The 23,029-nt window shown below is 37.9% G+C and overlaps 2 protein-coding genes across 9 annotated transcripts in view; one reads left to right on the forward strand and one right to left on the reverse strand.

Moving 5' to 3' along the window:
* Window positions 1-23,029, forward strand: part of TRIM37 (tripartite motif containing 37) — a 156,112-nt gene that overhangs the window by 106,646 nt on the left and 26,437 nt on the right. Inside the window, exon 25 of one of the 8 annotated variants that reach the window (XM_011375068.2) lies at window positions 3,406-3,683. The exons of the other annotated variants lie outside the window; for them this stretch is intronic. Within the exon in view, the coding sequence (XP_011373370.1) occupies window positions 3,406-3,409 (4 nt within the window). The 3' untranslated portion in view covers window positions 3,410-3,683. Of the gene's footprint in view, window positions 1-3,405; window positions 3,684-23,029 lie in introns of those variants that run through there. 8 annotated transcript variants of the gene reach the window in all.
* Window positions 1,158-23,029, reverse strand: part of PPM1E (protein phosphatase, Mg2+/Mn2+ dependent 1E) — a 123,903-nt gene continuing 102,031 nt past the window's right edge. Inside the window, exons 3-7 of the mRNA XM_011375071.2 lie at window positions 18,230-18,429; window positions 14,984-15,172; window positions 12,486-12,629; window positions 12,171-12,264; window positions 1,158-6,313 (exon numbers count right to left, since the gene is read on the reverse strand). Of these exons, the coding sequence (XP_011373373.1) occupies window positions 5,253-6,313; window positions 12,171-12,264; window positions 12,486-12,629; window positions 14,984-15,172; window positions 18,230-18,429 (1,688 nt within the window). The 3' untranslated portion in view covers window positions 1,158-5,252. The remainder of the gene's footprint in view (window positions 6,314-12,170; window positions 12,265-12,485; window positions 12,630-14,983; window positions 15,173-18,229; window positions 18,430-23,029) is intronic.

The raw sequence follows: 23,029 nt of genomic DNA on the forward strand, positions 1-23,029 counted from the left end.
AGAACAAGAGTGCTTTCTTACTAATCAACACGTAACAGTTTTGGGTCTCAGAGAAGAAACCAGATTTGTTTGAAATATAAGAAAGTCTGTTCCACAAGATCTTTCCTAGGCCAAGCAAAAGTAGGTTTTCTAAAGTGTCATAGAAGAGTGTAGGGAAAACTTGAAATCAAAAGAGGACATAAACAGTTAACCCTTAGCAATCCAGGTAACCATAGCTGATCATTTGGTAACATGGATAAACTATGAAATTCAAATGATTTCCCTATACCTCGTGGTTTACTTAAATCTTGCTGTGTGCTGCCGCTTCAGAAAGAGATATATTGCTTTGAACTAGTTATACTGTACTTTAGGGGATTCTTTTTAAGTACAAATAATACTTATCATCCAACTGTTCCTTTTATTCTCTGCTTGAGCAAACCCCTTCAAATATACGATTCTTTCAGACCTTCATTTTTCCTCAGTTCTTCTTTCAGTTCTATATAAAATTGTACTAAGTGCTGGATGAATTTAGGGAATTAACATTGTTCTAACTGTGAAATTAATTTTCTGGACTTAATGGTGGAGAGAGGAGACTAGCGACGCAGGGTCTCAACCAGGTTTACTTGGTTTCCGGGTTTCATCCCATTCCCTTGGCGGCAGGTATCTTGCTCTCTCCCGACTCCACTTCCGTCCCCGACCTTTTCTGTCTCTTATCTCCCGTTACTCTCTCAGCAGCAATCTTGCAGACCAGCTGTCAGCTGCAGTTCACCTGGTTATTTCCTTTCTTTACAGTGTGAAGCTAAAAGGGGAAGAACCGAGTGAAAGGAAAAAAACTTTGGTTGGATCTATGTAGAGTTTGAAGACCACAGTAGTTGGGAGATTTTAGGCGTCAACACTCGGCAGCTCCTGTTCTCATCTATTTTAGGACAGTAAACCCCCCACCGCCCCCCGCACCACCCCATTAAAGTTACAGGGAGAACACGGAGAAGATGAAATGTATCTCTTCTGGGAAGGAAATAACAGCTACAGCATCACTATCAAATTTGAAAATGTTCCTACTTTCAAGTTTAAGAAAACTACCACCTCAGGATTTTATTTTTAGTTCTGAGGGAATCGGTCTAAATCTCAGCACTAAATAACTTAATCTTTCCTTTGAATAAAAAGACAAATGACAGTGGTTTTAAATGGCTGGGTTTTATTAAGATATTGGCAAAATTTCAACATACTTCCTACCCAAATGAACAGTTTTAATAAAATATGAAGGATCACTCATGATTACAACTGAACTCAAAAGTGAGCTGTAGAGCAGGTTCATAAATTGATCAATTTACTTGGTAAGAAATGATTCACTTCATTCGCTTCACTCCATAGAGAATTCTTTGCAGAGAAATGTCATGAACAAGAGAACAAAGCCTGTCTCTCACCAAAGAGCACCTAGAGTAAGTTAACAATGATGTATCTGTGGACTATCTAGTACATCAAAGTTTATTAGAGTATTTCCTTTTCCAGAACAACTGCTGTGTCAGTCTGGAGTTCCCTATCTTATTTCATATTTTCTAAATAGTACAATAAATAGTCTTCACAATAGAAGATAAAATGCTGCTAGAGGAAATAATTATTTTTCTACACAGTACCCTTTGTCTGGAAAATAGTGTTATAATACTGGCAGTATCTTGTTTTGAAAAAGACATCTAAGCTATTCACATGTCAGAACAGAAGAGTGGGTGTTTGTCCTTTAACATCACATGATTTTAAGAGGTGAAAAAAGTATGTTTTCTTTTGCTAATATGATCTGAAGAAAATTATGATGTGACTAAAACTATAGTATCCCCATTTATGGCCTTGCTTAGGTGAGAATGATCATTAAGTGAACACAGCATGTTTAAACATCAAAATAACTTAATCACTTTCTTACAAAGCCTCGGCAAGCCTTTGATGGGGAAGGAAGCACTTGAACCACAGCAGTTTTATCTGTAAACACTGAACTCTTTATGCATCATTTTCATCTGCCCATTGGATGTTGCACTTCTTACTGGCACAGTGTTCCAACAGTGGAGTGTGGTTGTCATGGAAATGCAGTGTGATACTATACACCACGTTGACATTCTACCACCATAAATGTGGTCAGAATCAGACTCAGTGTTGACATTGACATTGTTGACATTGTCCCTGGAAAAGGTGTTACTTTCAAAGGTCCTCCTAGGTAAATGCAACAGGAATTTTAATCTTATTAATTCAAGGACAATGGATGGCACTTCTAGGTAAAGAAAAGGTATTTACATGTGTGTTTCCACCATCTTCTGCACAGACCCAACTGGGACTCGTAGCCCCAGTGTTTGGCGTGAAAATGCTGCTTAACATCAGCTCTCCCTCTACGGTCCATGTCCAGAAAGTGAACAAAGGAAGCCTGTAAATTAGGGGCCGATTCCCTTTGGAACTCACAGTGAATGTACAAGGAGTTTGTAATTACTTCAGTTGGTGACTTGAAGTCTGTTTCCTTAACTACTACTATACTTTCTTATTCATATTTGTTTTACTATTTCCTAGTCTAACGAAACTTTAGCAGGCAAACAAATTGATGCAGATCATGTTAAATTCAAAAAGGGATACTGCCACTCCTAAAGACTGTAGAACTTTCACCACCACTAAATTACACAATGAATAAAAGTACAAAACACATAACTCACAGACTATACACCTCAGCGTTAACAGTTAATATATATTATAGAGATACTTTTTTTATCTGTCTACTATTTTTACAATCACCAGATACACCATCATTAAGTACAAGTTACAGAAATGTGTAGAAACCATTAGAGGGGTACTTATTGCTTACGTCAGCAAGCAGCAGATAAGGGCACAGGATTTGAACTGAAGGGAACTACTTTCTATCACCAGTGGCATTAAGATATAACACTGCATTTCACAAAGCACTGCTTTTATCTAGCTTATAGAACCAAGAGCAGCATATATCAGACCAATAACCACTACTTTAATATGTATTATAGAATTTTAAAGGACTTACCTTACAAATGGTACCTAACTACTCTAGAAATATGCATGTTGTGGACAAATGAAAATTTGCTATTTTTTACAATATTGTTTGATAACTTGACCGTACTAGAGCTACTTTGCTTTATTTTCTAGAGGGCTACTGGTATGAGAATGGAGTTAACACTGCTTACTTATGTAGTCAGACCTCTAAGATCCAGACCCGAAGATACATTCCAATTTCAGCCAACCATTTTTCCCCACTGAAAAAAACCCATCACTTATACCCTCTTTCCTTTCACCTTCTTTATTCTGATCAAAAACATTAACTATAGACAACCATAGGAAATCCTTAAAAAAAATTTTTAAGTCAGCTAAATGCTTTGGACTATAATATGCCAATATTCTGCTGCCTCTGTTTTCTTGTTTCCTTAGATAATGTGATTCGAAACTGGCACTGCACCTGATGGGTTGTTAACAAGATCTAGGCTTCAGAAAATGAAAGACGTGAGTGAGGTCCGTGTGTGGGGGTGAAGCACCAGGCTGGTGAAAAGATTCTGGTACTTTAGTTGGAGCCATGTTTACTCCCTCCTTTTCAGCCATGTGTCACAAGATTTGAGATAAGAAATGACTTCAAAATCAAGAGAAAACAAATACTGAAAATCTCTACTTACATCCAAATTTTTAAAATAAAATCTGCAGATTAACGATCTGATCATTGCTAAAGTGAAGCTGTTGTTATTTGATATAGCTGTACTGGCACCCAAAATACGCTATATAGTCCTATGGTTTTAAAATCCAAGAACTTTAGCCCTCCGTTCTAGATCTGGGGAACAGTAAGTAACTGTATTATTATGTGAAAACACGATTAGGCAGAAGACGTTTCTCAGCAAAATACTTCAGTACCTCCTGTCCATTCACATGGCCGGTCCGTGGTGGCCTGGGGGAGGGTAAAATGTCACGTGGAGACATTCATGATTCTCAGAATCAGAGGCTGCTTCACTGAATGAATCTGATTATTAGTTTATTTGCTGCCTTTAGTTGAAGATATGCTTCTGGCTCGAAACTGCAGAAATGGCAAAAAGGCGGACAATTTTAAAATGTCAAATACAAATAAATATTGAAATGAGAAACACGGGTCCTATCTCTGCAGTCTGAAGTTGCATGTAACAGGACTCTGGGGTGTTCTCCATTTATTACCAAGCAGGCCTCGGGCTTGGCAATCTGCATTCTGTTTTGCACTTGGCCTCTGGGCTCGCTTTAAGCAGTACTTTCAGCCTCTTTCACACCAATTACTTCACTCCCTTGGGGGAAACAGTTAAAATTAGTATTTTTTTCATTCTTCAAAGCCACTTTTTAATAGTTGTATATGCCTTTGCTATTTGTGACCTTTAAAAAAAAAGGCAGAAAAATAGAAATATCTGATTTTCATTTTAAATGGCAACTTGATTCTAGTATATTTGTACCTGACATCATCTCCATTAAACCAGTTTATTCCTGAGATGAAGGTACAGTGAAAAACATGTTGGCATCAGGTTAAAACCTGTTGACAGCGGTCCTCTAAAATGACAAATAATAAAAATTCTGCCAAAAGCACCATAACAGGTTATGAAATTCCCCAATAGCTACAACCCTAGGAAATACTTTTTAATTCAAAAAATTTTCTAAGTCTTTTATGTTACAGAAAAAAAAATCAGTAAATCGTTTTGACTGTATGCCGCCTCACAAGTCTGAGAATATGACATTTTTATGCTAGGTTTCTGCTTTCCTTGTTACCACTTAAAACCCATATGGCTTTTAGTCTTTTACTTACCAAAAAAAAAGGGGGGGGGTGTTGTTCTTTCATAGTCTCCAGTCTTTTGAGGAATATTCTCCAACTAAATCTAATTCTGCATTAAGTTTTCCATAGATATATTAGGCACATCAGACCAGATTTCAACTGCATTGAGCTTTTTCAACACTATATATCCTGACTAAACTAACTCGCAAGCTTCCACTAGTGACGTGAAGAGGCAGGGCGGTGGGGTTGTATGTAGGTGTGGGGACACATCACAGGCATCAGTTGTATAATTTTGCTAGCGAAACCGCCAATACTTTTTTCAGATCGAACACACTGTATTTTGAGTTTCCTAGAGATCTATTTACATTTAAGAATCGAGCCACCCATGTTTTCATAATGAAGCACATATATTTCAGAAATGTCTACCTTGTTTCTACTCTGATAGTGGTTTTTTTTGGGGGGGGGGGTTGGGGAGCTAACTAGCCTACTTTAAAGAGTAATGTTATATTTTATAGCTCCAGGGAAGATCTGAGTATGGAATATCATTATTCTGTCTCAGTTTCCTCATCATGTTTTCACTGTAATCTTTCCAACTATTTTGCCTCCATGGCAGAGAACTTCTTAACATTCTATTTCTCCTCCCACTTCGAATAAGCGAACACAGGCTAGTGCCTATTTTGTGGGAATGCTCTTGAGCAGAGAGGAATGAACTAAGCTTTGGATTAAACCTGAATCCGTGCCGCCTCTTTGAATAGTGGTAGCGTAAATGAGATAATCTAGAAACTCTCTTTCCCAGGAATTTGAACTGTTCATTTTCCAACCTAGAACAGATAGGAGACAAGCTCTCCATTCTATGTATCTGCTGCCCTGTTGAACCCAAGTTAAAGGAAGAGGGAAACTTTCCAGCACCACTCCATTCAGGCAATGATGATTGAACTGATTTTTTCTCCATTATTAGCTCATTAATAAGATTTGCTTTCTTTGGTGCACCAGTGCCAAACATATCAACTGGTGGCAAAAACTGAGCACTGTGAGGTTTGCTTTCTTCTATTTGTGTAAGATCTAGGTAGCCTGGGTCTTCCAGCACGTTGATTTGGGACCCTGGGCTCAGGCTAGTTCTATCAGTGAAAGAATCCACACGCCCATCATAGCCTAGATCTGCTGGTGCTGAACACTGATGCTGAGGCCAAGGGCGTTTGCACTCTCCATGATTCTCCTTATCATCCCCACCATCTTCTTGCCCTCCTTGAAAAGAGTTCTCTGTCCAATCTGATTCCTCACTAACATTTACAGCTTTGTTCATGTCCCTCAGGAATACCACAATAACAGTGATATTATCACTTGACCCAGCATCACGAGCTGATGCTACTAATTTGTGGGCAACCATGCTGCTGTCTCCATTGTTCTCCTTCAGGTGGTCAGACACAACTTTCACTGCCTCATCGGGGTTCACGGTGTCATAGAAGCCATCACAGGCTAGAATGAGGTAGTCTTCAGTTCCATCCAAAACAGTAGAGGCAGAATCTGCATCTCCACAGATATATGGCTTATGTTCAGCATCTCCTGTGGGAATTAGAAGGTAGGTTAGATTTTGGTTTACCTTGCATGGAAGAATGTTTATGGCCAATGCTACGACTGATTACAATCTGCTGGACTGTAATCTGAATTTACTGAAAAGAATTTATAAACTAGTTTTAGATAAAATACTCGAATCCTCTGTTAATTGGATCCCTCGGTACTCTAAGTTAAATAATAATAATAAGAGCTTAATTTCTTATCTAGCTTACACTCTGCATCTTGCACCTCTAGGTAAGACTTAGGCTAAGCTGAGCATGACAGCAAATGTCAAATCTAAATCTGTTGCTGCACTGAAAAATCCAGTCTTGTGTAGGAAAACCTTGTTGATTTAGTAGATCTGTTCTTTTACTGGTGGTTAGGTTTGATTTAATTGAGATTTGAGGAAAGGTCCACATTGAAAAACCAAAGTTCTGACCACCCTCTTCATTAAACACTTAATTTTTGTTCTATTCTAATTTAGAAATCAATAGCTGCACACTGCAAAACACAGAGGGAGGTCTGAGTTACCAAGGATTTTAAAAATTCAAGCCCAAATCCCTCAAGCTAGGAAAAGTCATCCCAAGCCTCTGCCAAGGGAACTAGAATGTTAGTCTCCTGGTTCCCAGTCCAGTTTGCTTTCTGTTTTTTAATGCTGCTTTTTGCTTACTGTTTCAAGAGAACAGTCAGAATGTGTATGACCACTTTTTCTCGTCTTCAGGGACTCCCCTATTCTTCTTGCTTTCTTTATGTGACTCGGATCATGCCCCCAACCCTTCTGTCTTTATTGCTATTGTTCATTTTCCACACGTGAACAACCGTGAGAACCCCCAAAGCCTTATTAGGCCTTTATTTCTCTCTTCTTGCTTATTAGCTCATCCCCTATACAGAATGACATTTGAGCTGGGTCTTGAAGGATAAGTTAGTTATCACCAGGCAGAGTTGAGGGAAGAGAATTAGCAAAGACAACTAGAATTAGAGAGACAACTGTTAAGGAGTAATGCGTAGTTGAACACAGGGGTGCTTGGGTTAGGGTGCTGGAGATAGGCTGGAGACCTTCGGCCCACATTGAGCTAGGTTTCTATCACCAGACTAGTAAGAAAATCCATCATCTACAATGCACTTTGGCACTTCGGATCTGGAGCACTTCTGAATCCATTGTTTTCCTTTAGGTATTTGGACAGAGCCCAGCAAAAGGGCCCTTCGCCTGATGGGTAACCACATAGCTTATTACTAGGACAAGGGATACTCATTTACTTTTTTTTTTTTTTAATTAACTTTTTTTTTATGGTGACATTGGTTAACAAAATCCAATAAGTTTCAGCTGTACACCTTAACAGTAAGACATATATATATTTACACTGTGTGTTCACTTCCCATAGTTAGATTTCTTTCTGTCACCACATATTTGACTCCCTTTGCCTCATCTACCATCCCCCTCCCCCTTCCCCTCTGGTAACCACTAGTCTGTTGTTCATGTCCATGAGTCTCTGTTTGTTTCTCCTGTTCATTTGCTGCTTTTAGTTTATATCCTACATATAAGTGATATCATGTGATTTTCAACTTTTTCTGTGTGGCTTATTTCGCTTAGCATGATTATCTCGAAGTCCGTCCATGTTGTCACAAATTCATTTACTTCTTAACATAAAAAACACAGACTACTGAGCAATAATTCCTGGACTAGGGTATCGTAATTCATCGGTAAACAATAGTTTTTTAAAATGTACAAAGCGCTTTATCATTTGTAAAGTAGTGGCAAATAGCTTAATAGTTAAGGACACCAGCACTGGAGTCAGATGGCCTGGGTCCAAATCCTAGCACTTGTTAACCCTTATTAATTACTGTCCTTTTCATTACGCTAAAACTGAACTTTTTCATCAGGGGGAGATAAAATGTTGATAAATATATTTAAATAATCCGGCTATATTACTGTTTCTGGTATAGGTTGTCTCCTACCCAAGTAAGGTTCTTTCAGACATTTCACTCACCTGTTTAATCCCAGAGAACTCAGTAGGAACCCTATGGATAACTCTGCCAGCACCATTATGGGCCACATGTCCTATCCAACAGGTTGCATGGGGATACCCTGAACAACAGATACTTACTTACTTAGTATACTTACCTGCGTTAGTTTATCTGTAAGGCAGAAAACTATCTTTTCTATACAGTAGTCAGAACCATCTTCCTCAAGCATGGTTTTGATTTTGTCAGTTTCACTTATATACTATGATACCTTTTAATTAGCCTGTTAAAGCTAATTAAAACTTTCAGTCATGAGATTCAGGGTCCTCCACCGATCCACTTTAAATTTCCCCATCCCCTACTCTACCTGACTATATTATTATCATTATCATTATTTTCTGAATTCCAGCTCTAAAAATAAATGTGATCTGAGTCATACTGTTCCCAAAAATCTTTAGTGCTTCAATTAAAAGGCTACTGCAACTGTTAGTTTAGAACAGAACATACAAAGATTTGCACAGAGAAAACGCTGCCAAAATTCTGGCTTTTCACCTGCTCTACTGTTGGATGTCAAATTCATGACATTTCGCCCCCAAATTCGGTAGGAGGGCATGATTATCCATTTCATGGAAGAAATGGCAACATCCTTTTGTCTTCAGCCTCCTCTCTCCATATGCTAGGAAACATATCATGCTTCTGTCAACTTTGGATCATAAATCTGAAGGGCTCCTGGGGAGAAACATTTTAAAAGCTTTTCATTTTTAAAGCTTTAAGTGTCATTTTTTCCTAAGTAGACTTGAACTCTGCTTAGGAATTTCTCTTGTCCCTATTTAGCCACCTATTTTATTCCATGAGTTTTCTAGGACTCTGGCTTCTTTCTCATCTTCCATTTCTCTTCTGCGTGCTCTCTTTTAATCCTACAAACATGGTCTGATCTAAAATCTCATCCTAAAAACAGTAAAAGCAACCCTTTCCCAAATCAGCTTTTCCCTCAAGTTCACCACACTATTTCCCTTCACCAGATTGTCTAAGAAACCAAATCTACACATGCTCCTTGATGCTATTGCTCATTTCCTCCACCTGCTTGTTTTCTGGTTTTTCCACCTACTAATCCAAAACATTTCTCTCAAATGTTACTAACTGTAGTAAGTCCTCACTTAACGTTAATAGGTTCTGCAACTTTGAATGAAATGACTTACAACGAAACCAGTTTACCCTTGGCTAACTGATAGAAAAAAGTTAAGCTCCTACAGTATCTCATCAGTGTTATAATGAAAATGATGTTGAACAAAACATTATTTAAGGACTTGCTGTATTTCCTATTTTCAAAATTCCAGGTCTTTTTTTTAACCCACTTCAAACTGGACCTCTGCAGCACTTGACTGCCTACTTACTCCTAGAAACCTTTCCCTAGCATCTGTGATGCCTACCTCTGGAACTGTGATCCCTTCTGGGTTTTCTTTGCTGGCCTCTTAAAAACAACACTAACAATTACTGCGTGCTAAGACTGGCAGGCAGGGTTCTAAGTGTGGGGAGTGTATTATACCATTAAATACAAAAATCCCATGAGTTAGGTGCTGTTACTATTCACACTTTATAAAGGAACAGACAGACACAGAAGTTATGTAAATTTCCCAAGGCCCGAAACCTGTAGAGTGGCAGATCCAAGATAGAAACCTAGAAAGCATGACTTCATTATGATATTCTACCTTAAATAAAGAGTCTCATCCTTGGTCTCTCCCTTAATACTACATATTCTTCCTGGGCAATGTCATCCATGCCTGTAGTTTCAATTAATAATGTATATGTCACTTCACGGGTTGCTAATATTATTGCCAAAATGGAATGAATTCCCAAATCTCTCTCTCCAATTCAGAAGTGTGCTAAGCTCCAGATCTTTATTTCCAACTACATATAAATGATCTCTTTCAAGACATCTCACAGGTACCTGGACTATAAAGTATATCCAAAATGAACTCATTACTGCCCTCCTCCCCACCACACCCCAAGTTTCTGCTGCTTTGTTACAATATGCTTTATCATCATCTCAGTCACACAAGTGAGAAAGCTAGAAGTCACCTTTCCTCTTCCCCCACAAACTCATTTCTGTCTCATCAATTCATGCCTTCTTCTGTATCCCGTTTTAGCTGTCCTCGTCTCTGTAACAAACTGTATCCGCAGCCTCCTGAATGATCTCTCATCTAGGCTTTCTACTCTAGTCTGTCTTCCATACCATCATTACAAATATCTCATAAATACAAACCTGATCCTGTGGGTCCCTCTGCTTATTCACCTGGTAAAACCCAGACTGTTTAGCCCCTTCACAATCTGACACCAACACTGACGTCTTACCACTCCCACCGTCTGCCCTGGCTTCCTGTACTTCTTGCTGTTCCTAAAACACAACCTGCTCTTTCAGACGCCCATGTGTTTGTGTTCCCCCTCTGTCTGTAATTGCCTTCCCTGAACACTGTCCTCCACAGCCAACTCAAAAGTCACTTCCTCTGAAGTCTGCCTTATTCTCTCTTAGACTGCCACTTACTCAAGGACATTCTTCCTCTGCTTTAGATTCCCCTTGTGTTATATTTTTAGAAACAAGAAAAAGCAAGTATCCGCTAGTAAAGTTGGTTTTATAATAGGCATTAAAGATATCGCTCAGTGCTCCCACAAAGACAGGAAGATCAAGAGGAAGAAGTCTTTGGTTGCAGTTGTCAAAAGTAATTCTATATGGGGTTATGTTTTAGAAATGAGAAGTTTCTTCCATTTGGCCTTATTCCAGAGGTCCTAATAACTCCCTCAGTCATCAGGTAAAGGCAACTTTCAGTTTTTCAGGAGGCATTTGCTGAATTTTTTTTCTCTCTCTCCACTTTCCGCTGCCCACATTTGGGCCACTTCACAGCTTGCCAGCACCTTCCCAAAGAGTGGGAGGAACTCAGCGTGGTGAAGCGGAATCGGTCCTTTGAGATTTTGTTAATGTTCTGGAACTGTTTGGCGATGATAAGCAAAATTTGGGGATTAGATGTACATTTCATTTATCCATGTTATCCCTATTTTTTTAGGAAGCAGTGACTAAGCACTGCAGTATATATGCATATCATTTATATAGACACACACATTAATTTGTTCCTTTAAAAAAAAAACACAGAAAATGAAGCTAAACCATGAAGCCTAAAATAATAAACCGAGGTGCCAAGATGAAACAAAGACAAACAGGACTATAGCTCAATTCTTTGAACTTATACCCTTGCATTTTGTCCAATCAACTTAGCTGTTTACTCTGTAAGTTTTAGAGTTGTGGTTTTTTGTTTGTTTGTTTGTTTGGGGGTTTGTTTGCTGACTTTCTGCTGCCTTTGAAGAATTTAAGTCCCTGGAAGCAGATTCTTTGAAACCCCAGGGTTATCTGGTAATTACTATATTCCTCATATAGAAAATAATTTTTATCTAAAAGCAGTGTTTTTCCTATAGATTTGTTCTCTGTTGTTTATGTTATTTTAAAATCCATTGAAAAAATTTAAAGCTTTAAGCAAGGTAAAATATGAGGGGAACCTTCCATTCTCATACAGTATATAAAAAGCTAATGTGACCCAAAATGGAATGAGGATCACTGTGGTGTTAAGCAACTTTGTATACCAAAGATTGAAGGCTTCCATTTTTTTAAAAAAGGATAGAAACTAGTAAGTTCTGCATTTCTTAATATAGTTCCTTTTTAATAATGGAATTTAAGTATATAAATGAGTAGGTTAATTAAATCAAAAGAGGCATCATCCAACTGTTATTTTAAACAATAATAAGCACACTGATAATATAAATGATCGTCTCAGGATCCCTTATATCAGAGTTAATATAAGACAATGAGCCAGAAGAGAACAGTTTAGAGAAACAAAAATTAATTGGCTTTTCCTACCAATGGCTCTGGAGACCGATAGACTTCCATTCACCCTCCAGGCACCAAACCAGACTACACAACCTCCGAGGGCCTCAATTCGCTGCTTTTCATCCTAAACAGCAATGCAATAGAAAGAAGCAAATAATTAGATTCAGGATTTAGTCATCTACCTTAACAGTAAACAATATATATAATACTTATCAGCTTCCTGGAAAGGTTCTCTATTTCTCCTTTGGAAGGTAGGCATGGTTGCTGAGATCACGGTGATAATTATAGTAATTAAGTGGGTCTTAATAACTAGAAAACTGCCTTTGTTGGACAGACCATACTTACCTCTCTGTCCGGTTTGTGTGGCTTCATTAGTTCAACAGCTTGGCCCTTTCTCACAAGCATAACCTGGGAGTCACCCACCCAGGCTACATGTAGCATGTTGCCTCTGATAAAAGTCACCACTCCTGTGGTCCCACATCTTAAGCTCTGAAAATCGTTTAAATAAAACTAGAGTCAGTAAAAATAAATAGATATCAAATTCTCATTGAGAAACAATAGTTGACACAGATATTTCGGTTGGGAGTTAGACAATATATTAACTCAGTTTCACAAAAAGCAATTCCTACTCATTCAAATTTCTCATTTTTATGTGCATGAATGTATGTGTGCACACACAGACCCACTGGATCTGTGATATGCAAGGCAAGGATGATTATTAATTCCATTTTATATATAAGTAGAAAACTATGGTAGGTTATACGAATTGTCCAAGGGCACAAAAGAGAAATACAATTCTTTTCTTCCTAGTCCAGTGATGAATCCATTATATCAACCCTAAGAGTAAAGATTACCATATTCAGGTCTGGCTCTTTTGTTACTGACCTCCTGTATGTTTAGGGAGAAAGTCCTAGCTCTGGATAGTAAGATAGGAGCCAAGAGATAACTTGTGTTCCCTGGAGTGCTAAGATGCTTATACCTTAAACAAACAAATAAACAAACAAACAAACCCTCTACAATAATTTTAGGGGCCTTTGCTTTTTGTAATGTTGCAAAGAGAACCAACAGCCCGGAATTTCACTGCAGTAGCTCAGTACCACTGTACTGAAGGTCTTGATACTACTATACTAAAATGACATCTCTCCATTTGACATGAGTCACCGCCAAATGAACATGACTTTTCTGTTACTAAGGACTTGGCCTAAATTAGAACCAATGCGTCAAGGGTGGTAAAAGGCCCCTTGTAGCCAATGAGAAAAACAACTTCTCATTTTCCCTATTTAGGGAAAGTTTGTTATAAATCCTCACCCACCAATAAAATGTCTTCCCACACACACTGTTCAAAGACTCAGCCCCCTGGAACACATGATAAAGACACTTGAGTGCATATGCCCTGGAGAGAACAGGAGGCAGGGCTGCTTCACAACAGGAATAGCTACTTTCTTCCCAGCAGTTAGCAGCACATGGAAGCACAAGAAGGAGAAACGTAACTGCTGAAACAAACCTAAATTATTCAAGAGAACTATTGGCAGGACTAAGAGACACTAGGGTCACGGGCAAAGTAAATGTGAACAAGGTCAGAAAAAAAAAAACAAAAACCCATAATTTTTGAGGACACAGAGGAAAAGGGATAGAACAGAGGATGAAGAAGATGACAAGTGACTCGGTTTCACGCTGGTGATTACAGAGCACCTCTCAGGGGCCAGGTCTTGTCCTCCGTCAGAAGGATGACAGCCAGCAGCTCCAAGGCAGACAGCCAAGCAGTGCTGGCCCTCCAGAGATGGAAGGGCTGAAGTCAACAGCTGTATGTTGATTTCTAGCCCCACCTTATATGTAGACCTTAGTGGTTACTGCTGTTGGATTTGCATATTAATCTAAACCTGGGGTGCTGGTGGGGAACTACAGAATATTTCTCTTAATACCAAATAGTTCTGAATTATTGTTTCATGAATTCTAAGCCCCACTACTGCTGTAAAGCATAACTCTGAGATGAAAGAAATGGATTAAAATGATTACCCTGTTCTCTCCAAGTCAGTTTCAAAGAGAGTTAATGTTTAAGTTGTAGGGCAGGAGTCTTATTTTCTGTATATATATAATTCTAAAATTACTTTTAAAAATTAAAAATTATTCTCTTTCCATTGGCTCCCAGTTAGAAATGCATAGAGCACTATACTTAATTATGTAATAACCAATATCCAGAATTAGATTAATTTGATTAAAATTTTTACTTCTAGATCTTAATATAGAGCCCCTGTCATTCATTCAGAGTAAAAACCTTAAGTCTGATTAACCTTAAGAAATTAGGACACGAGCTCTGACTTTTCTTCCTGTTAAGAGAAAATCAGTTCAAGGATCATCTAAGGATTCACTCTCTCCAAGCAAATTTTCCCTCAAGAGATACATAACAAAACACTGCCAACCCATTTAGAACCAAATGTATGGGAGTAATCCAGCTTCTGTTTCTTTTTTAGACCATTTTTAATCACCATATCCAGATTTTATCAGCAAAAGTCTGCTTAGAGAAATGGTCCTGGTATGAACCTGACAGGCAGTGGTGAAGGAGGATAAATTCACCTGCCATATCCAGCAATGGATTGCCTTTCCAGAAAATTATAGCTTGGGAGTTTCTATACAGTACATCATAACACCCCCACTAAACTCTTCCTGAAGAGAGAATTAGAACTACAACAGAATCCAGTACTGTGGGTCAAGAATACATTTTGGGAGAGAACTTTAAATAATGCCTGCGCCAAAAGAGAAAATCCAAAATAGCCCTTTAACCACAGACCAAGGTGAGCTCGGCTAGTGCATTCATGGCTAGAATTTAGGAGGAAACGGCATACCTCCCTGGCTGCTTTCTGCACAAACCGCTCATCGGTGACCCGGAAGGCCCGGCACAGGGCCTCAGCAGGGTCGTGGGGGAACATCTCCTGGCGTACTAAGTTAACGTGCAGGTGAATGGAGGCATAAATGGCAGCATCCACTCCTCCATGGCCATCAAACACTGCAAAGTAAGCTTGTTCTTCCTGGTCCTGTCAACAGAAACAGTTAAGGGAGTTGGGTATAGCATGGTTCAAGTGCGCCAACCCCCTGCACCGCTGCCCATCCTCCTCCACTGCATTTGTCACCCAGATAACGAGACTAAATGTTTCCCTTTTCTGACATGCCTGATCAACTGCTAAAATACCTGCACTATTAGGGCATCTGTGTTCGCACACCAGAACACTGGAACACATCATGCCCAATTAGCTCGGGCTGAAGCGCCCTCTCTGCGAAGTTGCTGTCTTGTGCCATGGAAACCGCCCACATACATTTGCTTCAGAACTGCTGCTACCGTTTTGAGGGGAGGGGGAGAAAAGAAATGATGAGGAATTGAATAAAAGCCCTTCTGGATTGAGAATTTTTTCCAAAAAGTATTTTAAATTAGAAACTGAGATCGATAGGAAACAATTGGCCTCCCAGCACAAGGCCATTTATGTTAGGTTGTTTAAAATACAAAGGGATAATGAAAACGTACACATACTTCTATAATATCTCCTTCATAAATCATTCATGGTCACATCGAATTCTGACCATAAATAACATAGCCTAAACTGGTTAGCCAAATTTGAACCATATCAGATGTCCACATGCCCTATAACCACTTTACCTTGTCCCTTAATCCAAGATTTAGCTTCCTATTTCCCTTGCCCACCCACTGCTTCAAGTGCTAAAAACACTGCCAGAGGGCAGTCTTCCAAACCTGTGCTTTGTCCTGACAAAGGAAGCCTAGTCACAAGATCACATTAAAACGGTTAAGTAGTTTGCTTCTTCATCTTCGGCTCAAGTGTTTAAATCTCAGATCTTACCCCCTCGGGAGATCTATAACTCACTGAACTCTGAGTCCTGGACTCCCTTTAGGAAACAGTATGTATTGACCTTTCGTCTGTAAGTCTTTGACATTCCTTGAGCGCTAGCAGCTTGGATGAGTCCAGGTCCTGTCATTCAAAGTAAATCACATAATTTTCTTGTGCTTGCTTTCTCATCTGTTAGGGGAGGGATGAGGTGCTGCCTCATGGGGATTGGGAAGGAGTACTAAAACAACAGGTATATGTGCTCTGAAAAAGTTCTTTTAAAGGGTAGACATTTACAAAATTACCGCATATAAATATCCACAGAGTAACGATAGCACCCAAATATTATGAAATCTATATCTAATACAGATATCACAACTAGTTAATTCAGCAATTTAATCAACACCATCTATAATGCCATCGAAGATTAACTGATTAAACAGAATTATCTAGGAAAAAACTCCTGACATGTAGAATTGCTACCTATACTGTAGTCCTCATTTTTAAACAATTGGCAGGAATAAGGGTAAAATTGAAAAACAGCATATACAAGCAGTTTTTACATGATGAATGAGTTGTGGGATTATCACAAAAGCGGGGGCAATAATAACTTTATGGGGCCATGAGAATATAACTAAACAATGTGAGATCGGTAGGGAGATTTCTTAATACCGCCTCAGAAGAAACAAAAGGGAGCCAAATGGATCTCTTTAAATAATTAGTATAGCTTTTTAACAAAAATACTGATATTCTCCCCGTATGTATGTTTGGACTAATAATAAAGAAGTGGAAAGTAAATCTATAATCCCACCATCCACAGATAACTAGTCTTTTTCTATACATATACATTTTTAAATAACATTAGGATCATATATAGAATTTTATATCCTGCTTTTTGTAATTTATCATGTCATTAGCATTTCCCCCATGGCATTAAGTATTACTTGAAGGCATAACTTTAAATGGACATGTACTATACATCTTACGAGCATATCAGTTTTCCCTATATGTAATGATTTAGATCATTTCCAATTTTTTTATCGACAATGTTGTATTAAACATTAATGTCAAACAAAACATGTACGTAAGACTTTTCTGGATTTCTGTACCTGTAATATAAAAATTAAAAGTGAAATTACCAGATCAAGGGGTGTGAAAATTTACAAGGTTCTACGTATGTGTTGTCAAATTGCCATCAAAGCCTGTTTCACTATAGCAAGGTGCTCCTTTCTGAGTTAGGAGTTTGGACTGATTTCGAGGCAAAATGAAAACCAAGTCAACAAAAAGCAATCACGCTCTCAAAACTGAGTATAATCTTCAAGTAAGTGTAGTGATATAAGCATTGTTTATCACATAACAGCCTTTCGGGTTATGCATGCTTGGGCATGGAAACAAAGACATCACCTGATCTATCTTTGTAACATGAGCTCCAACTACCAACCCGCCATCACTGCTTATCAGACCTTGACAGTCAGCTAAAATTTAAATTTAGTTGCTACAAGAAGGAAATATTGTGCTTTGTAGAAATTATTGCATTGTAATTTCTAAGTTACGGACTTGAGTGAAGAGGCAAGTGACAGGCAAAAGAAACAACCTACCTCTGTTTGCATTAGCATAATACATTTAATAGGAAGAAAAGAGGAAGATAGGAAAATGGTTATTAAGTTGACAAGGCTCATATGATCCATTTTGTCAGTCACAGAGATTCATGAAATGCAATCCCAGCTACTTTCCTATTTCAGAAACCAAGATTTAAAAAGAAAACCACATGAAATCAGAACACTATCTCGGTCTCATTCTGTGTGTTTGTGTTTCTTTACCAGCATACTAATGCGGGAACTTAATAAACTTGATAGATTATACTATCAAAATAGTTTCCTTTAAAAAAAAAAAAACACCAGCTTTACTGAGATATAAGTTTCCATTTTTTGCTTGTATGTTTACAGAATAGCTCTGGAAGGTTACACAAGAAACTGGTAATTCCCTTGCCTTCATGGAGGGGAATCGAGAAACAACGATAAGAGAGACTTGATTTTCCAATTCTGAGCCATGTGAATGCATTATCTATTCAAAATAACATAAACTAGCTCCTTTTCTATTGTCCAATGAGAGCAGGCTTGTGCCACTTTGCCCTCAGTCTATTCTAACCTATCAGAGATACTATTATATTAGAAGTTCTGTTAGAAAAGAGGACCATGAATGAAGATGTCTGTTTTGTTTTTTAAATCTCATTGACTCTTCAGAAGTGCCCTTTACCTCTAGGTTGAAGAGCATATTAAAGTCGGGAATGCAGACATGTTTGTCCTCCATTTTCCTGCGCATGTTTTTGATGGCGTGGATTGATGTCTCATAATAGAGCTGGGGTCTCCTGCGGAGAGGGAAGTCTTTCACCCAGCTGCAGCAAATCTCGTGTAGTTTGCTGAAGACGGAGCGGGCCAATTTCACTGTCTCAATCTCTGAAAGAAACACAGAAAAACCCCCAATGAAGAGCCTTGTAAAAACTGCTTTTCACTTGCCTGATTGGTAAAGACAGAAGTAGGTCACATTAGTCAAGCTCCTCCTTAATACAAGAAATTCCCCTTTCTCAAGAGAAATGTTGCTTCTGAAGAGAGAAAACGACAACCTTTCTAGTAGAAAATCATCAGCCAGCAGTTGCCACTGAGATAATCCTTATGTTGTAAGGAGAAAAACCTCTGGTCAGGGCTGGATCTCTTCCTAGGCTGGATTTATTCTTGCCTGTGAAGGGCTCAGGCCACTGCTATCTAGTTCAGAGCACTGGTTCCCTTTTCCTTGGCTGCCACGCCAAACCCCACATGTGCTTAGATGAATGACCGAAATATGAACAGTGGTTATCCAGCTAATTGGAATATGAAAAGCCTATGGAAACAGATTATTTATTTACAAACTACAGGAATAAGAATAATAAGAATTACCATTTGTCTTTGTCTCGCTTTCTTCTTAACCCACTTCCTTTACCTCCTCCCAGTTCCCCGACTTTTCTCTCCTGTAACTGTTCGTAATTCAGAACTAAATTACATATTTCTGTTATTTGATGTATTTTTAATCAAAGTTTTAGGCAATAGCTTAAATAGTTGAACAGATGAGTTAAGAATTTTATATATCTCTAAGGAAAAAGAACTTAAATTTCTGTTTATATGTGTGTACCCTGGATAGAAAAAAAGATAGCAATCAGAAGATTCTTTACCCTAGACTATTAAGTCTGCTACTTGACCTATTAAGTGGAGTAGGCTAGCTGACCGCTGAGGCTAACTTGCATCACTCAAGGATGGACAGACATGAAAGCCTTTTAAGCAACACTGAATATAGTATTGACCGGATTGATTATCTCTACTCAAGTTGCAGCTACTGAAATAACCAAGGGGAGATTACGTTTTCTCAAGCCAGTATTTTAGAGGTTCCTCCTACATCTCAGGTAAAAAAAATTTCAGAATTCTCTCACTCTTTTATTTTTATTTTTTTTACTTTACTAAATCAGATATAGTTTGACAGCCTGAAAATAATGGGAGCCAGATGGGAAATGCCTCCTCTGATCTAGAACACAAATCTCAAAGAAGAGAGACTACCTGTTCTAGAATGCACTGGGAACTTAGCTTCTTGTTTGATATTCCTCGCCCTGCCATTGCCTTAATCTGTGACTACATTTACCTGTTTCCTTATTCAAAATTCTCTTTTAAATGACTGTGTTTAGAAATAAGATCTCAAGGTTCTTGTTCTCATTAACATAATACAGGGTGGTAAACCATGTTTTGTGGCTTGGTCCCCTTGACATTTTTATGTAACTGAAAATCAAGGGTATATGTGAAAAAATTTCAAAAAACAAATAAAACCTGAGGAGGTGTGTATAAGAGGAAAAACTGAGGCCAATAGAAAACTCAACATTTTGACTGTTTTGAGCAACTCCTATATATTTTTTTAAGCACCAGTTGCCAGAGACGCTCTTTCAGCCAACAATTATCTGTATGCATCACTCCAACCCATAAGGTCTCTGTAGCAATACAGTCCCTGGATCTGCATTTGACAGTCACAACAGAGGACTGCAAAAACAAGTGAATTGAGAAACTTCGGGGGAGAATGGGATGGGGTGGAACAAATAATTGATACTAACTATCAGGATGGCTTCCAGATTCCCAGATAATCATTTGAACCATTATGTCATTCTTTGGTTTGTATATTACTCTTATTATATAGACCTGGACTATCCAACAAGGTAGCTTCCTAGCTACATGTGGCTATTTAAATTGAATAAAATTTAAAGTTCAGTTTTTGGGGGTCACATTAGCTATATTTCAAGTGCTCAATAAATACATATGTCCAGTGGCTACAATACTGGAAAACAGGTAGAGAACATTTCTGTCACTGTGCTATCTATTGGACAGTGCTGGTGTAGACAGATTAACTTGGTTAGGGGAAGTAATACCAGCTTCCACTAATAATTAGTAAACCACTAGATGTGTCCTTCCCCATCCCAGTTTCTCCTTCCCTTATGTTCCCATTACACTTTCTTCACACCATCTATTATATAACAATTTTGTAACAATAGATAACGTTTTGGGGGTATTTTCTACATTCTATATCTCTGGAACATTTCACAAACAAGTAAAGCCATTCTCAATCCCAGGTATACCTGACTCTAACACCCATGCTCTACATTTCCTAAATTAGATGGCAGGTAGAGACTGTTTCTTAATTTTCCTTTATTAGTCATAGTACAGTACCTAGCAGACAGCAGGTTTCATTAGATGTTTACTGAATAAATGAATATGCAAACCTATATAAATTAATCCCTAAAATATTAAAATATATGCTTCTTGATCATCTATTCTGCTTCACTGATCTCTCCATCTATATCTAGAATGGTGCCATTCTTTTAAAATTACTGTAACTTTATACATAATATCAGGAGGACCAGTTTTCCGATTATTTTTAATTTTAAAAGATGTCACTTTAACATGTTTATCCTTCTAGATGAACTTTCTAATTATTGTGCCAAGTTTTAGGGGGGAAATTGGTTGTCATTGTGTTTCAGGTAACATTGAATTTATAGAGTAATTAAAAAAAAAATGACACTTTTTTCATACTGAGTCTTATCCAAGAACAAGTTACATAGTCTAATTTAAATCCTTTTTATATTGCTCAGTAGAGTTTTTTTTAACACAGGCCCTTCATATTTCTTAATGAATTTTATTCCTAGTTATTTTATTTTTATTTGGCATTTTGAGTCAGAACTTTGCTTTAATGTGTTACCTGCCACTTAGCAAACATTCCTCTTTCTACCAGGAACATTCCTTCTTTACTCTCAGTTCATGTGTATCTAGGGGTAAAAACATGTAATTCAAGTCTATCCAATAAAGGAATCACATCCCTCTGGCCATAGTGATTGGTTCAGAAATGGAAAATAATCCCAGCTGGGCTGATTAGAGTAAATCTGTGACTTATGTTAAGAGCAACTGAGTAAAGTTACTCTTATTTTGCTTCTTGATTTGAACCTGGGCAGACGAAGACCCAGCACTCCTAGCAGTCATTTTGCCACTGCATGGAGCCTGAAAATAAAATCAAAATGAAAGAGAGTACAGCTGAAAGTTGGAGAAATGCCAGGTTCTGGTGACATTATGTGAAGCCTTGAATCTAGCCATGTAGCCTTTCCTTACCTTGAAGGGTACGCAATAAATTCTGTTTTGCTGAAGCCAGTTTGAGTTGTGTGAGTGGTCACTTGTAACCAAAAAGTTCTTGAGTATGTATGTCAAGCATAAATGCTGGATTTTGGGGTGAGCCAAATTTTGTCCGAGATGTATCCATCTAGTTCTACTTTATTAAGTATATTTTTTAAATTTAGGAATGGATATTGAATTTTATCAAATGTTTCTTTGGGCATCTTTAGAGATTATTCCTTTTTTTCCTTTTGACCTATTTAAGATGTAAATTATGCTACGAGACTTCCCAGTATTTTTGTTTTGTTTACTGCTGTTTCCTCAGCATAGTGCTAAGTATATGGTAGGCCCTCGATAAAATTCTCATCAACTGAATTAACTGTTGTACCCAAAATGTACAGATATTTTACTTAATATATTAAATATTGATTACTAAGATTGATCTCATTTCATTTTTTAATTTTGTCTTAGGCAAGTTTTGGTATCAGTGTCATGCTGTGCTAATTTCCTTCTTTCTCTATGCAACTGAATAATTCATTTTAAAAAGCATTGGAATTGTCTTGGATCATTTGAAATTGTTCACCTGTAGAATCACCTTCTCGTACTTTTGAAAAGACAGCTACTTAACAATCTTCTCAATCTCTTTCTTCTTTGTTTATTTGTTTTTCTAGAAAATACCCAGATTTCAAATTTATTCACACAAAGTTTTAAAAATTCTTTTAATTTTCTCGTGATTAATGATCATTTTCCCCTCCTTTTTAATTTTTACATTGGGATATTTCAAATTGATTTTAAGTTGTCTAGATAGGAGTTAGTTAACACTTCCTAAACTAAATTTGTTACAACAGAAATGCAAGGTTATTTAGCAAACATTCTGTTAGAGATGATATGAACATGAAAAGAACTTTAAGTTAAGGATTTTTTTTAAAGACTGGTTTTGGAAACAACTAAAAGGAGAGACAAAAGGCATTTCAGTGGGGACTTCAGTGCCTTTAAGCCAGTGGCAGTAGGCTTTATTCAGCATGCCTGTTTCCCATTCTGACATATGAAGAAACACAATATGCCCCATAGAGATTCTCAATTCACACTGAGTGATTTGGGTTAAATAGATTAAAGACTTGCAAATTGTCTAGAATTATAATAGATCATTCTGAATCACAGCAGTGGCATGGAGACATTATTGGGTTATCTCCTGGAAAAATAGAAAATCGGAATAACCAATGATATCTGCCAAAAGAAAAATCTTTCATTTCATTTTTGCTATTTTACTAGGGAAGGGGTGGGGGGATGTCAGAAAATTCTTCCAAGGTAGGCATGTAGGGCAACACTTCAGTCTTGCTACGTTAAGTGGTCTAATGCAGGGAGTGGTGTAGAACATTGGTATATA

The sequence above is a fragment of the Pteropus vampyrus genome, unplaced genomic scaffold (genome assembly GCF_000151845.1).
Source record: "Pteropus vampyrus isolate Shadow unplaced genomic scaffold, Pvam_2.0 Scaffold261, whole genome shotgun sequence".
NCBI classification, from domain to species: Eukaryota; Metazoa; Chordata; class Mammalia; order Chiroptera; family Pteropodidae; genus Pteropus; species Pteropus vampyrus.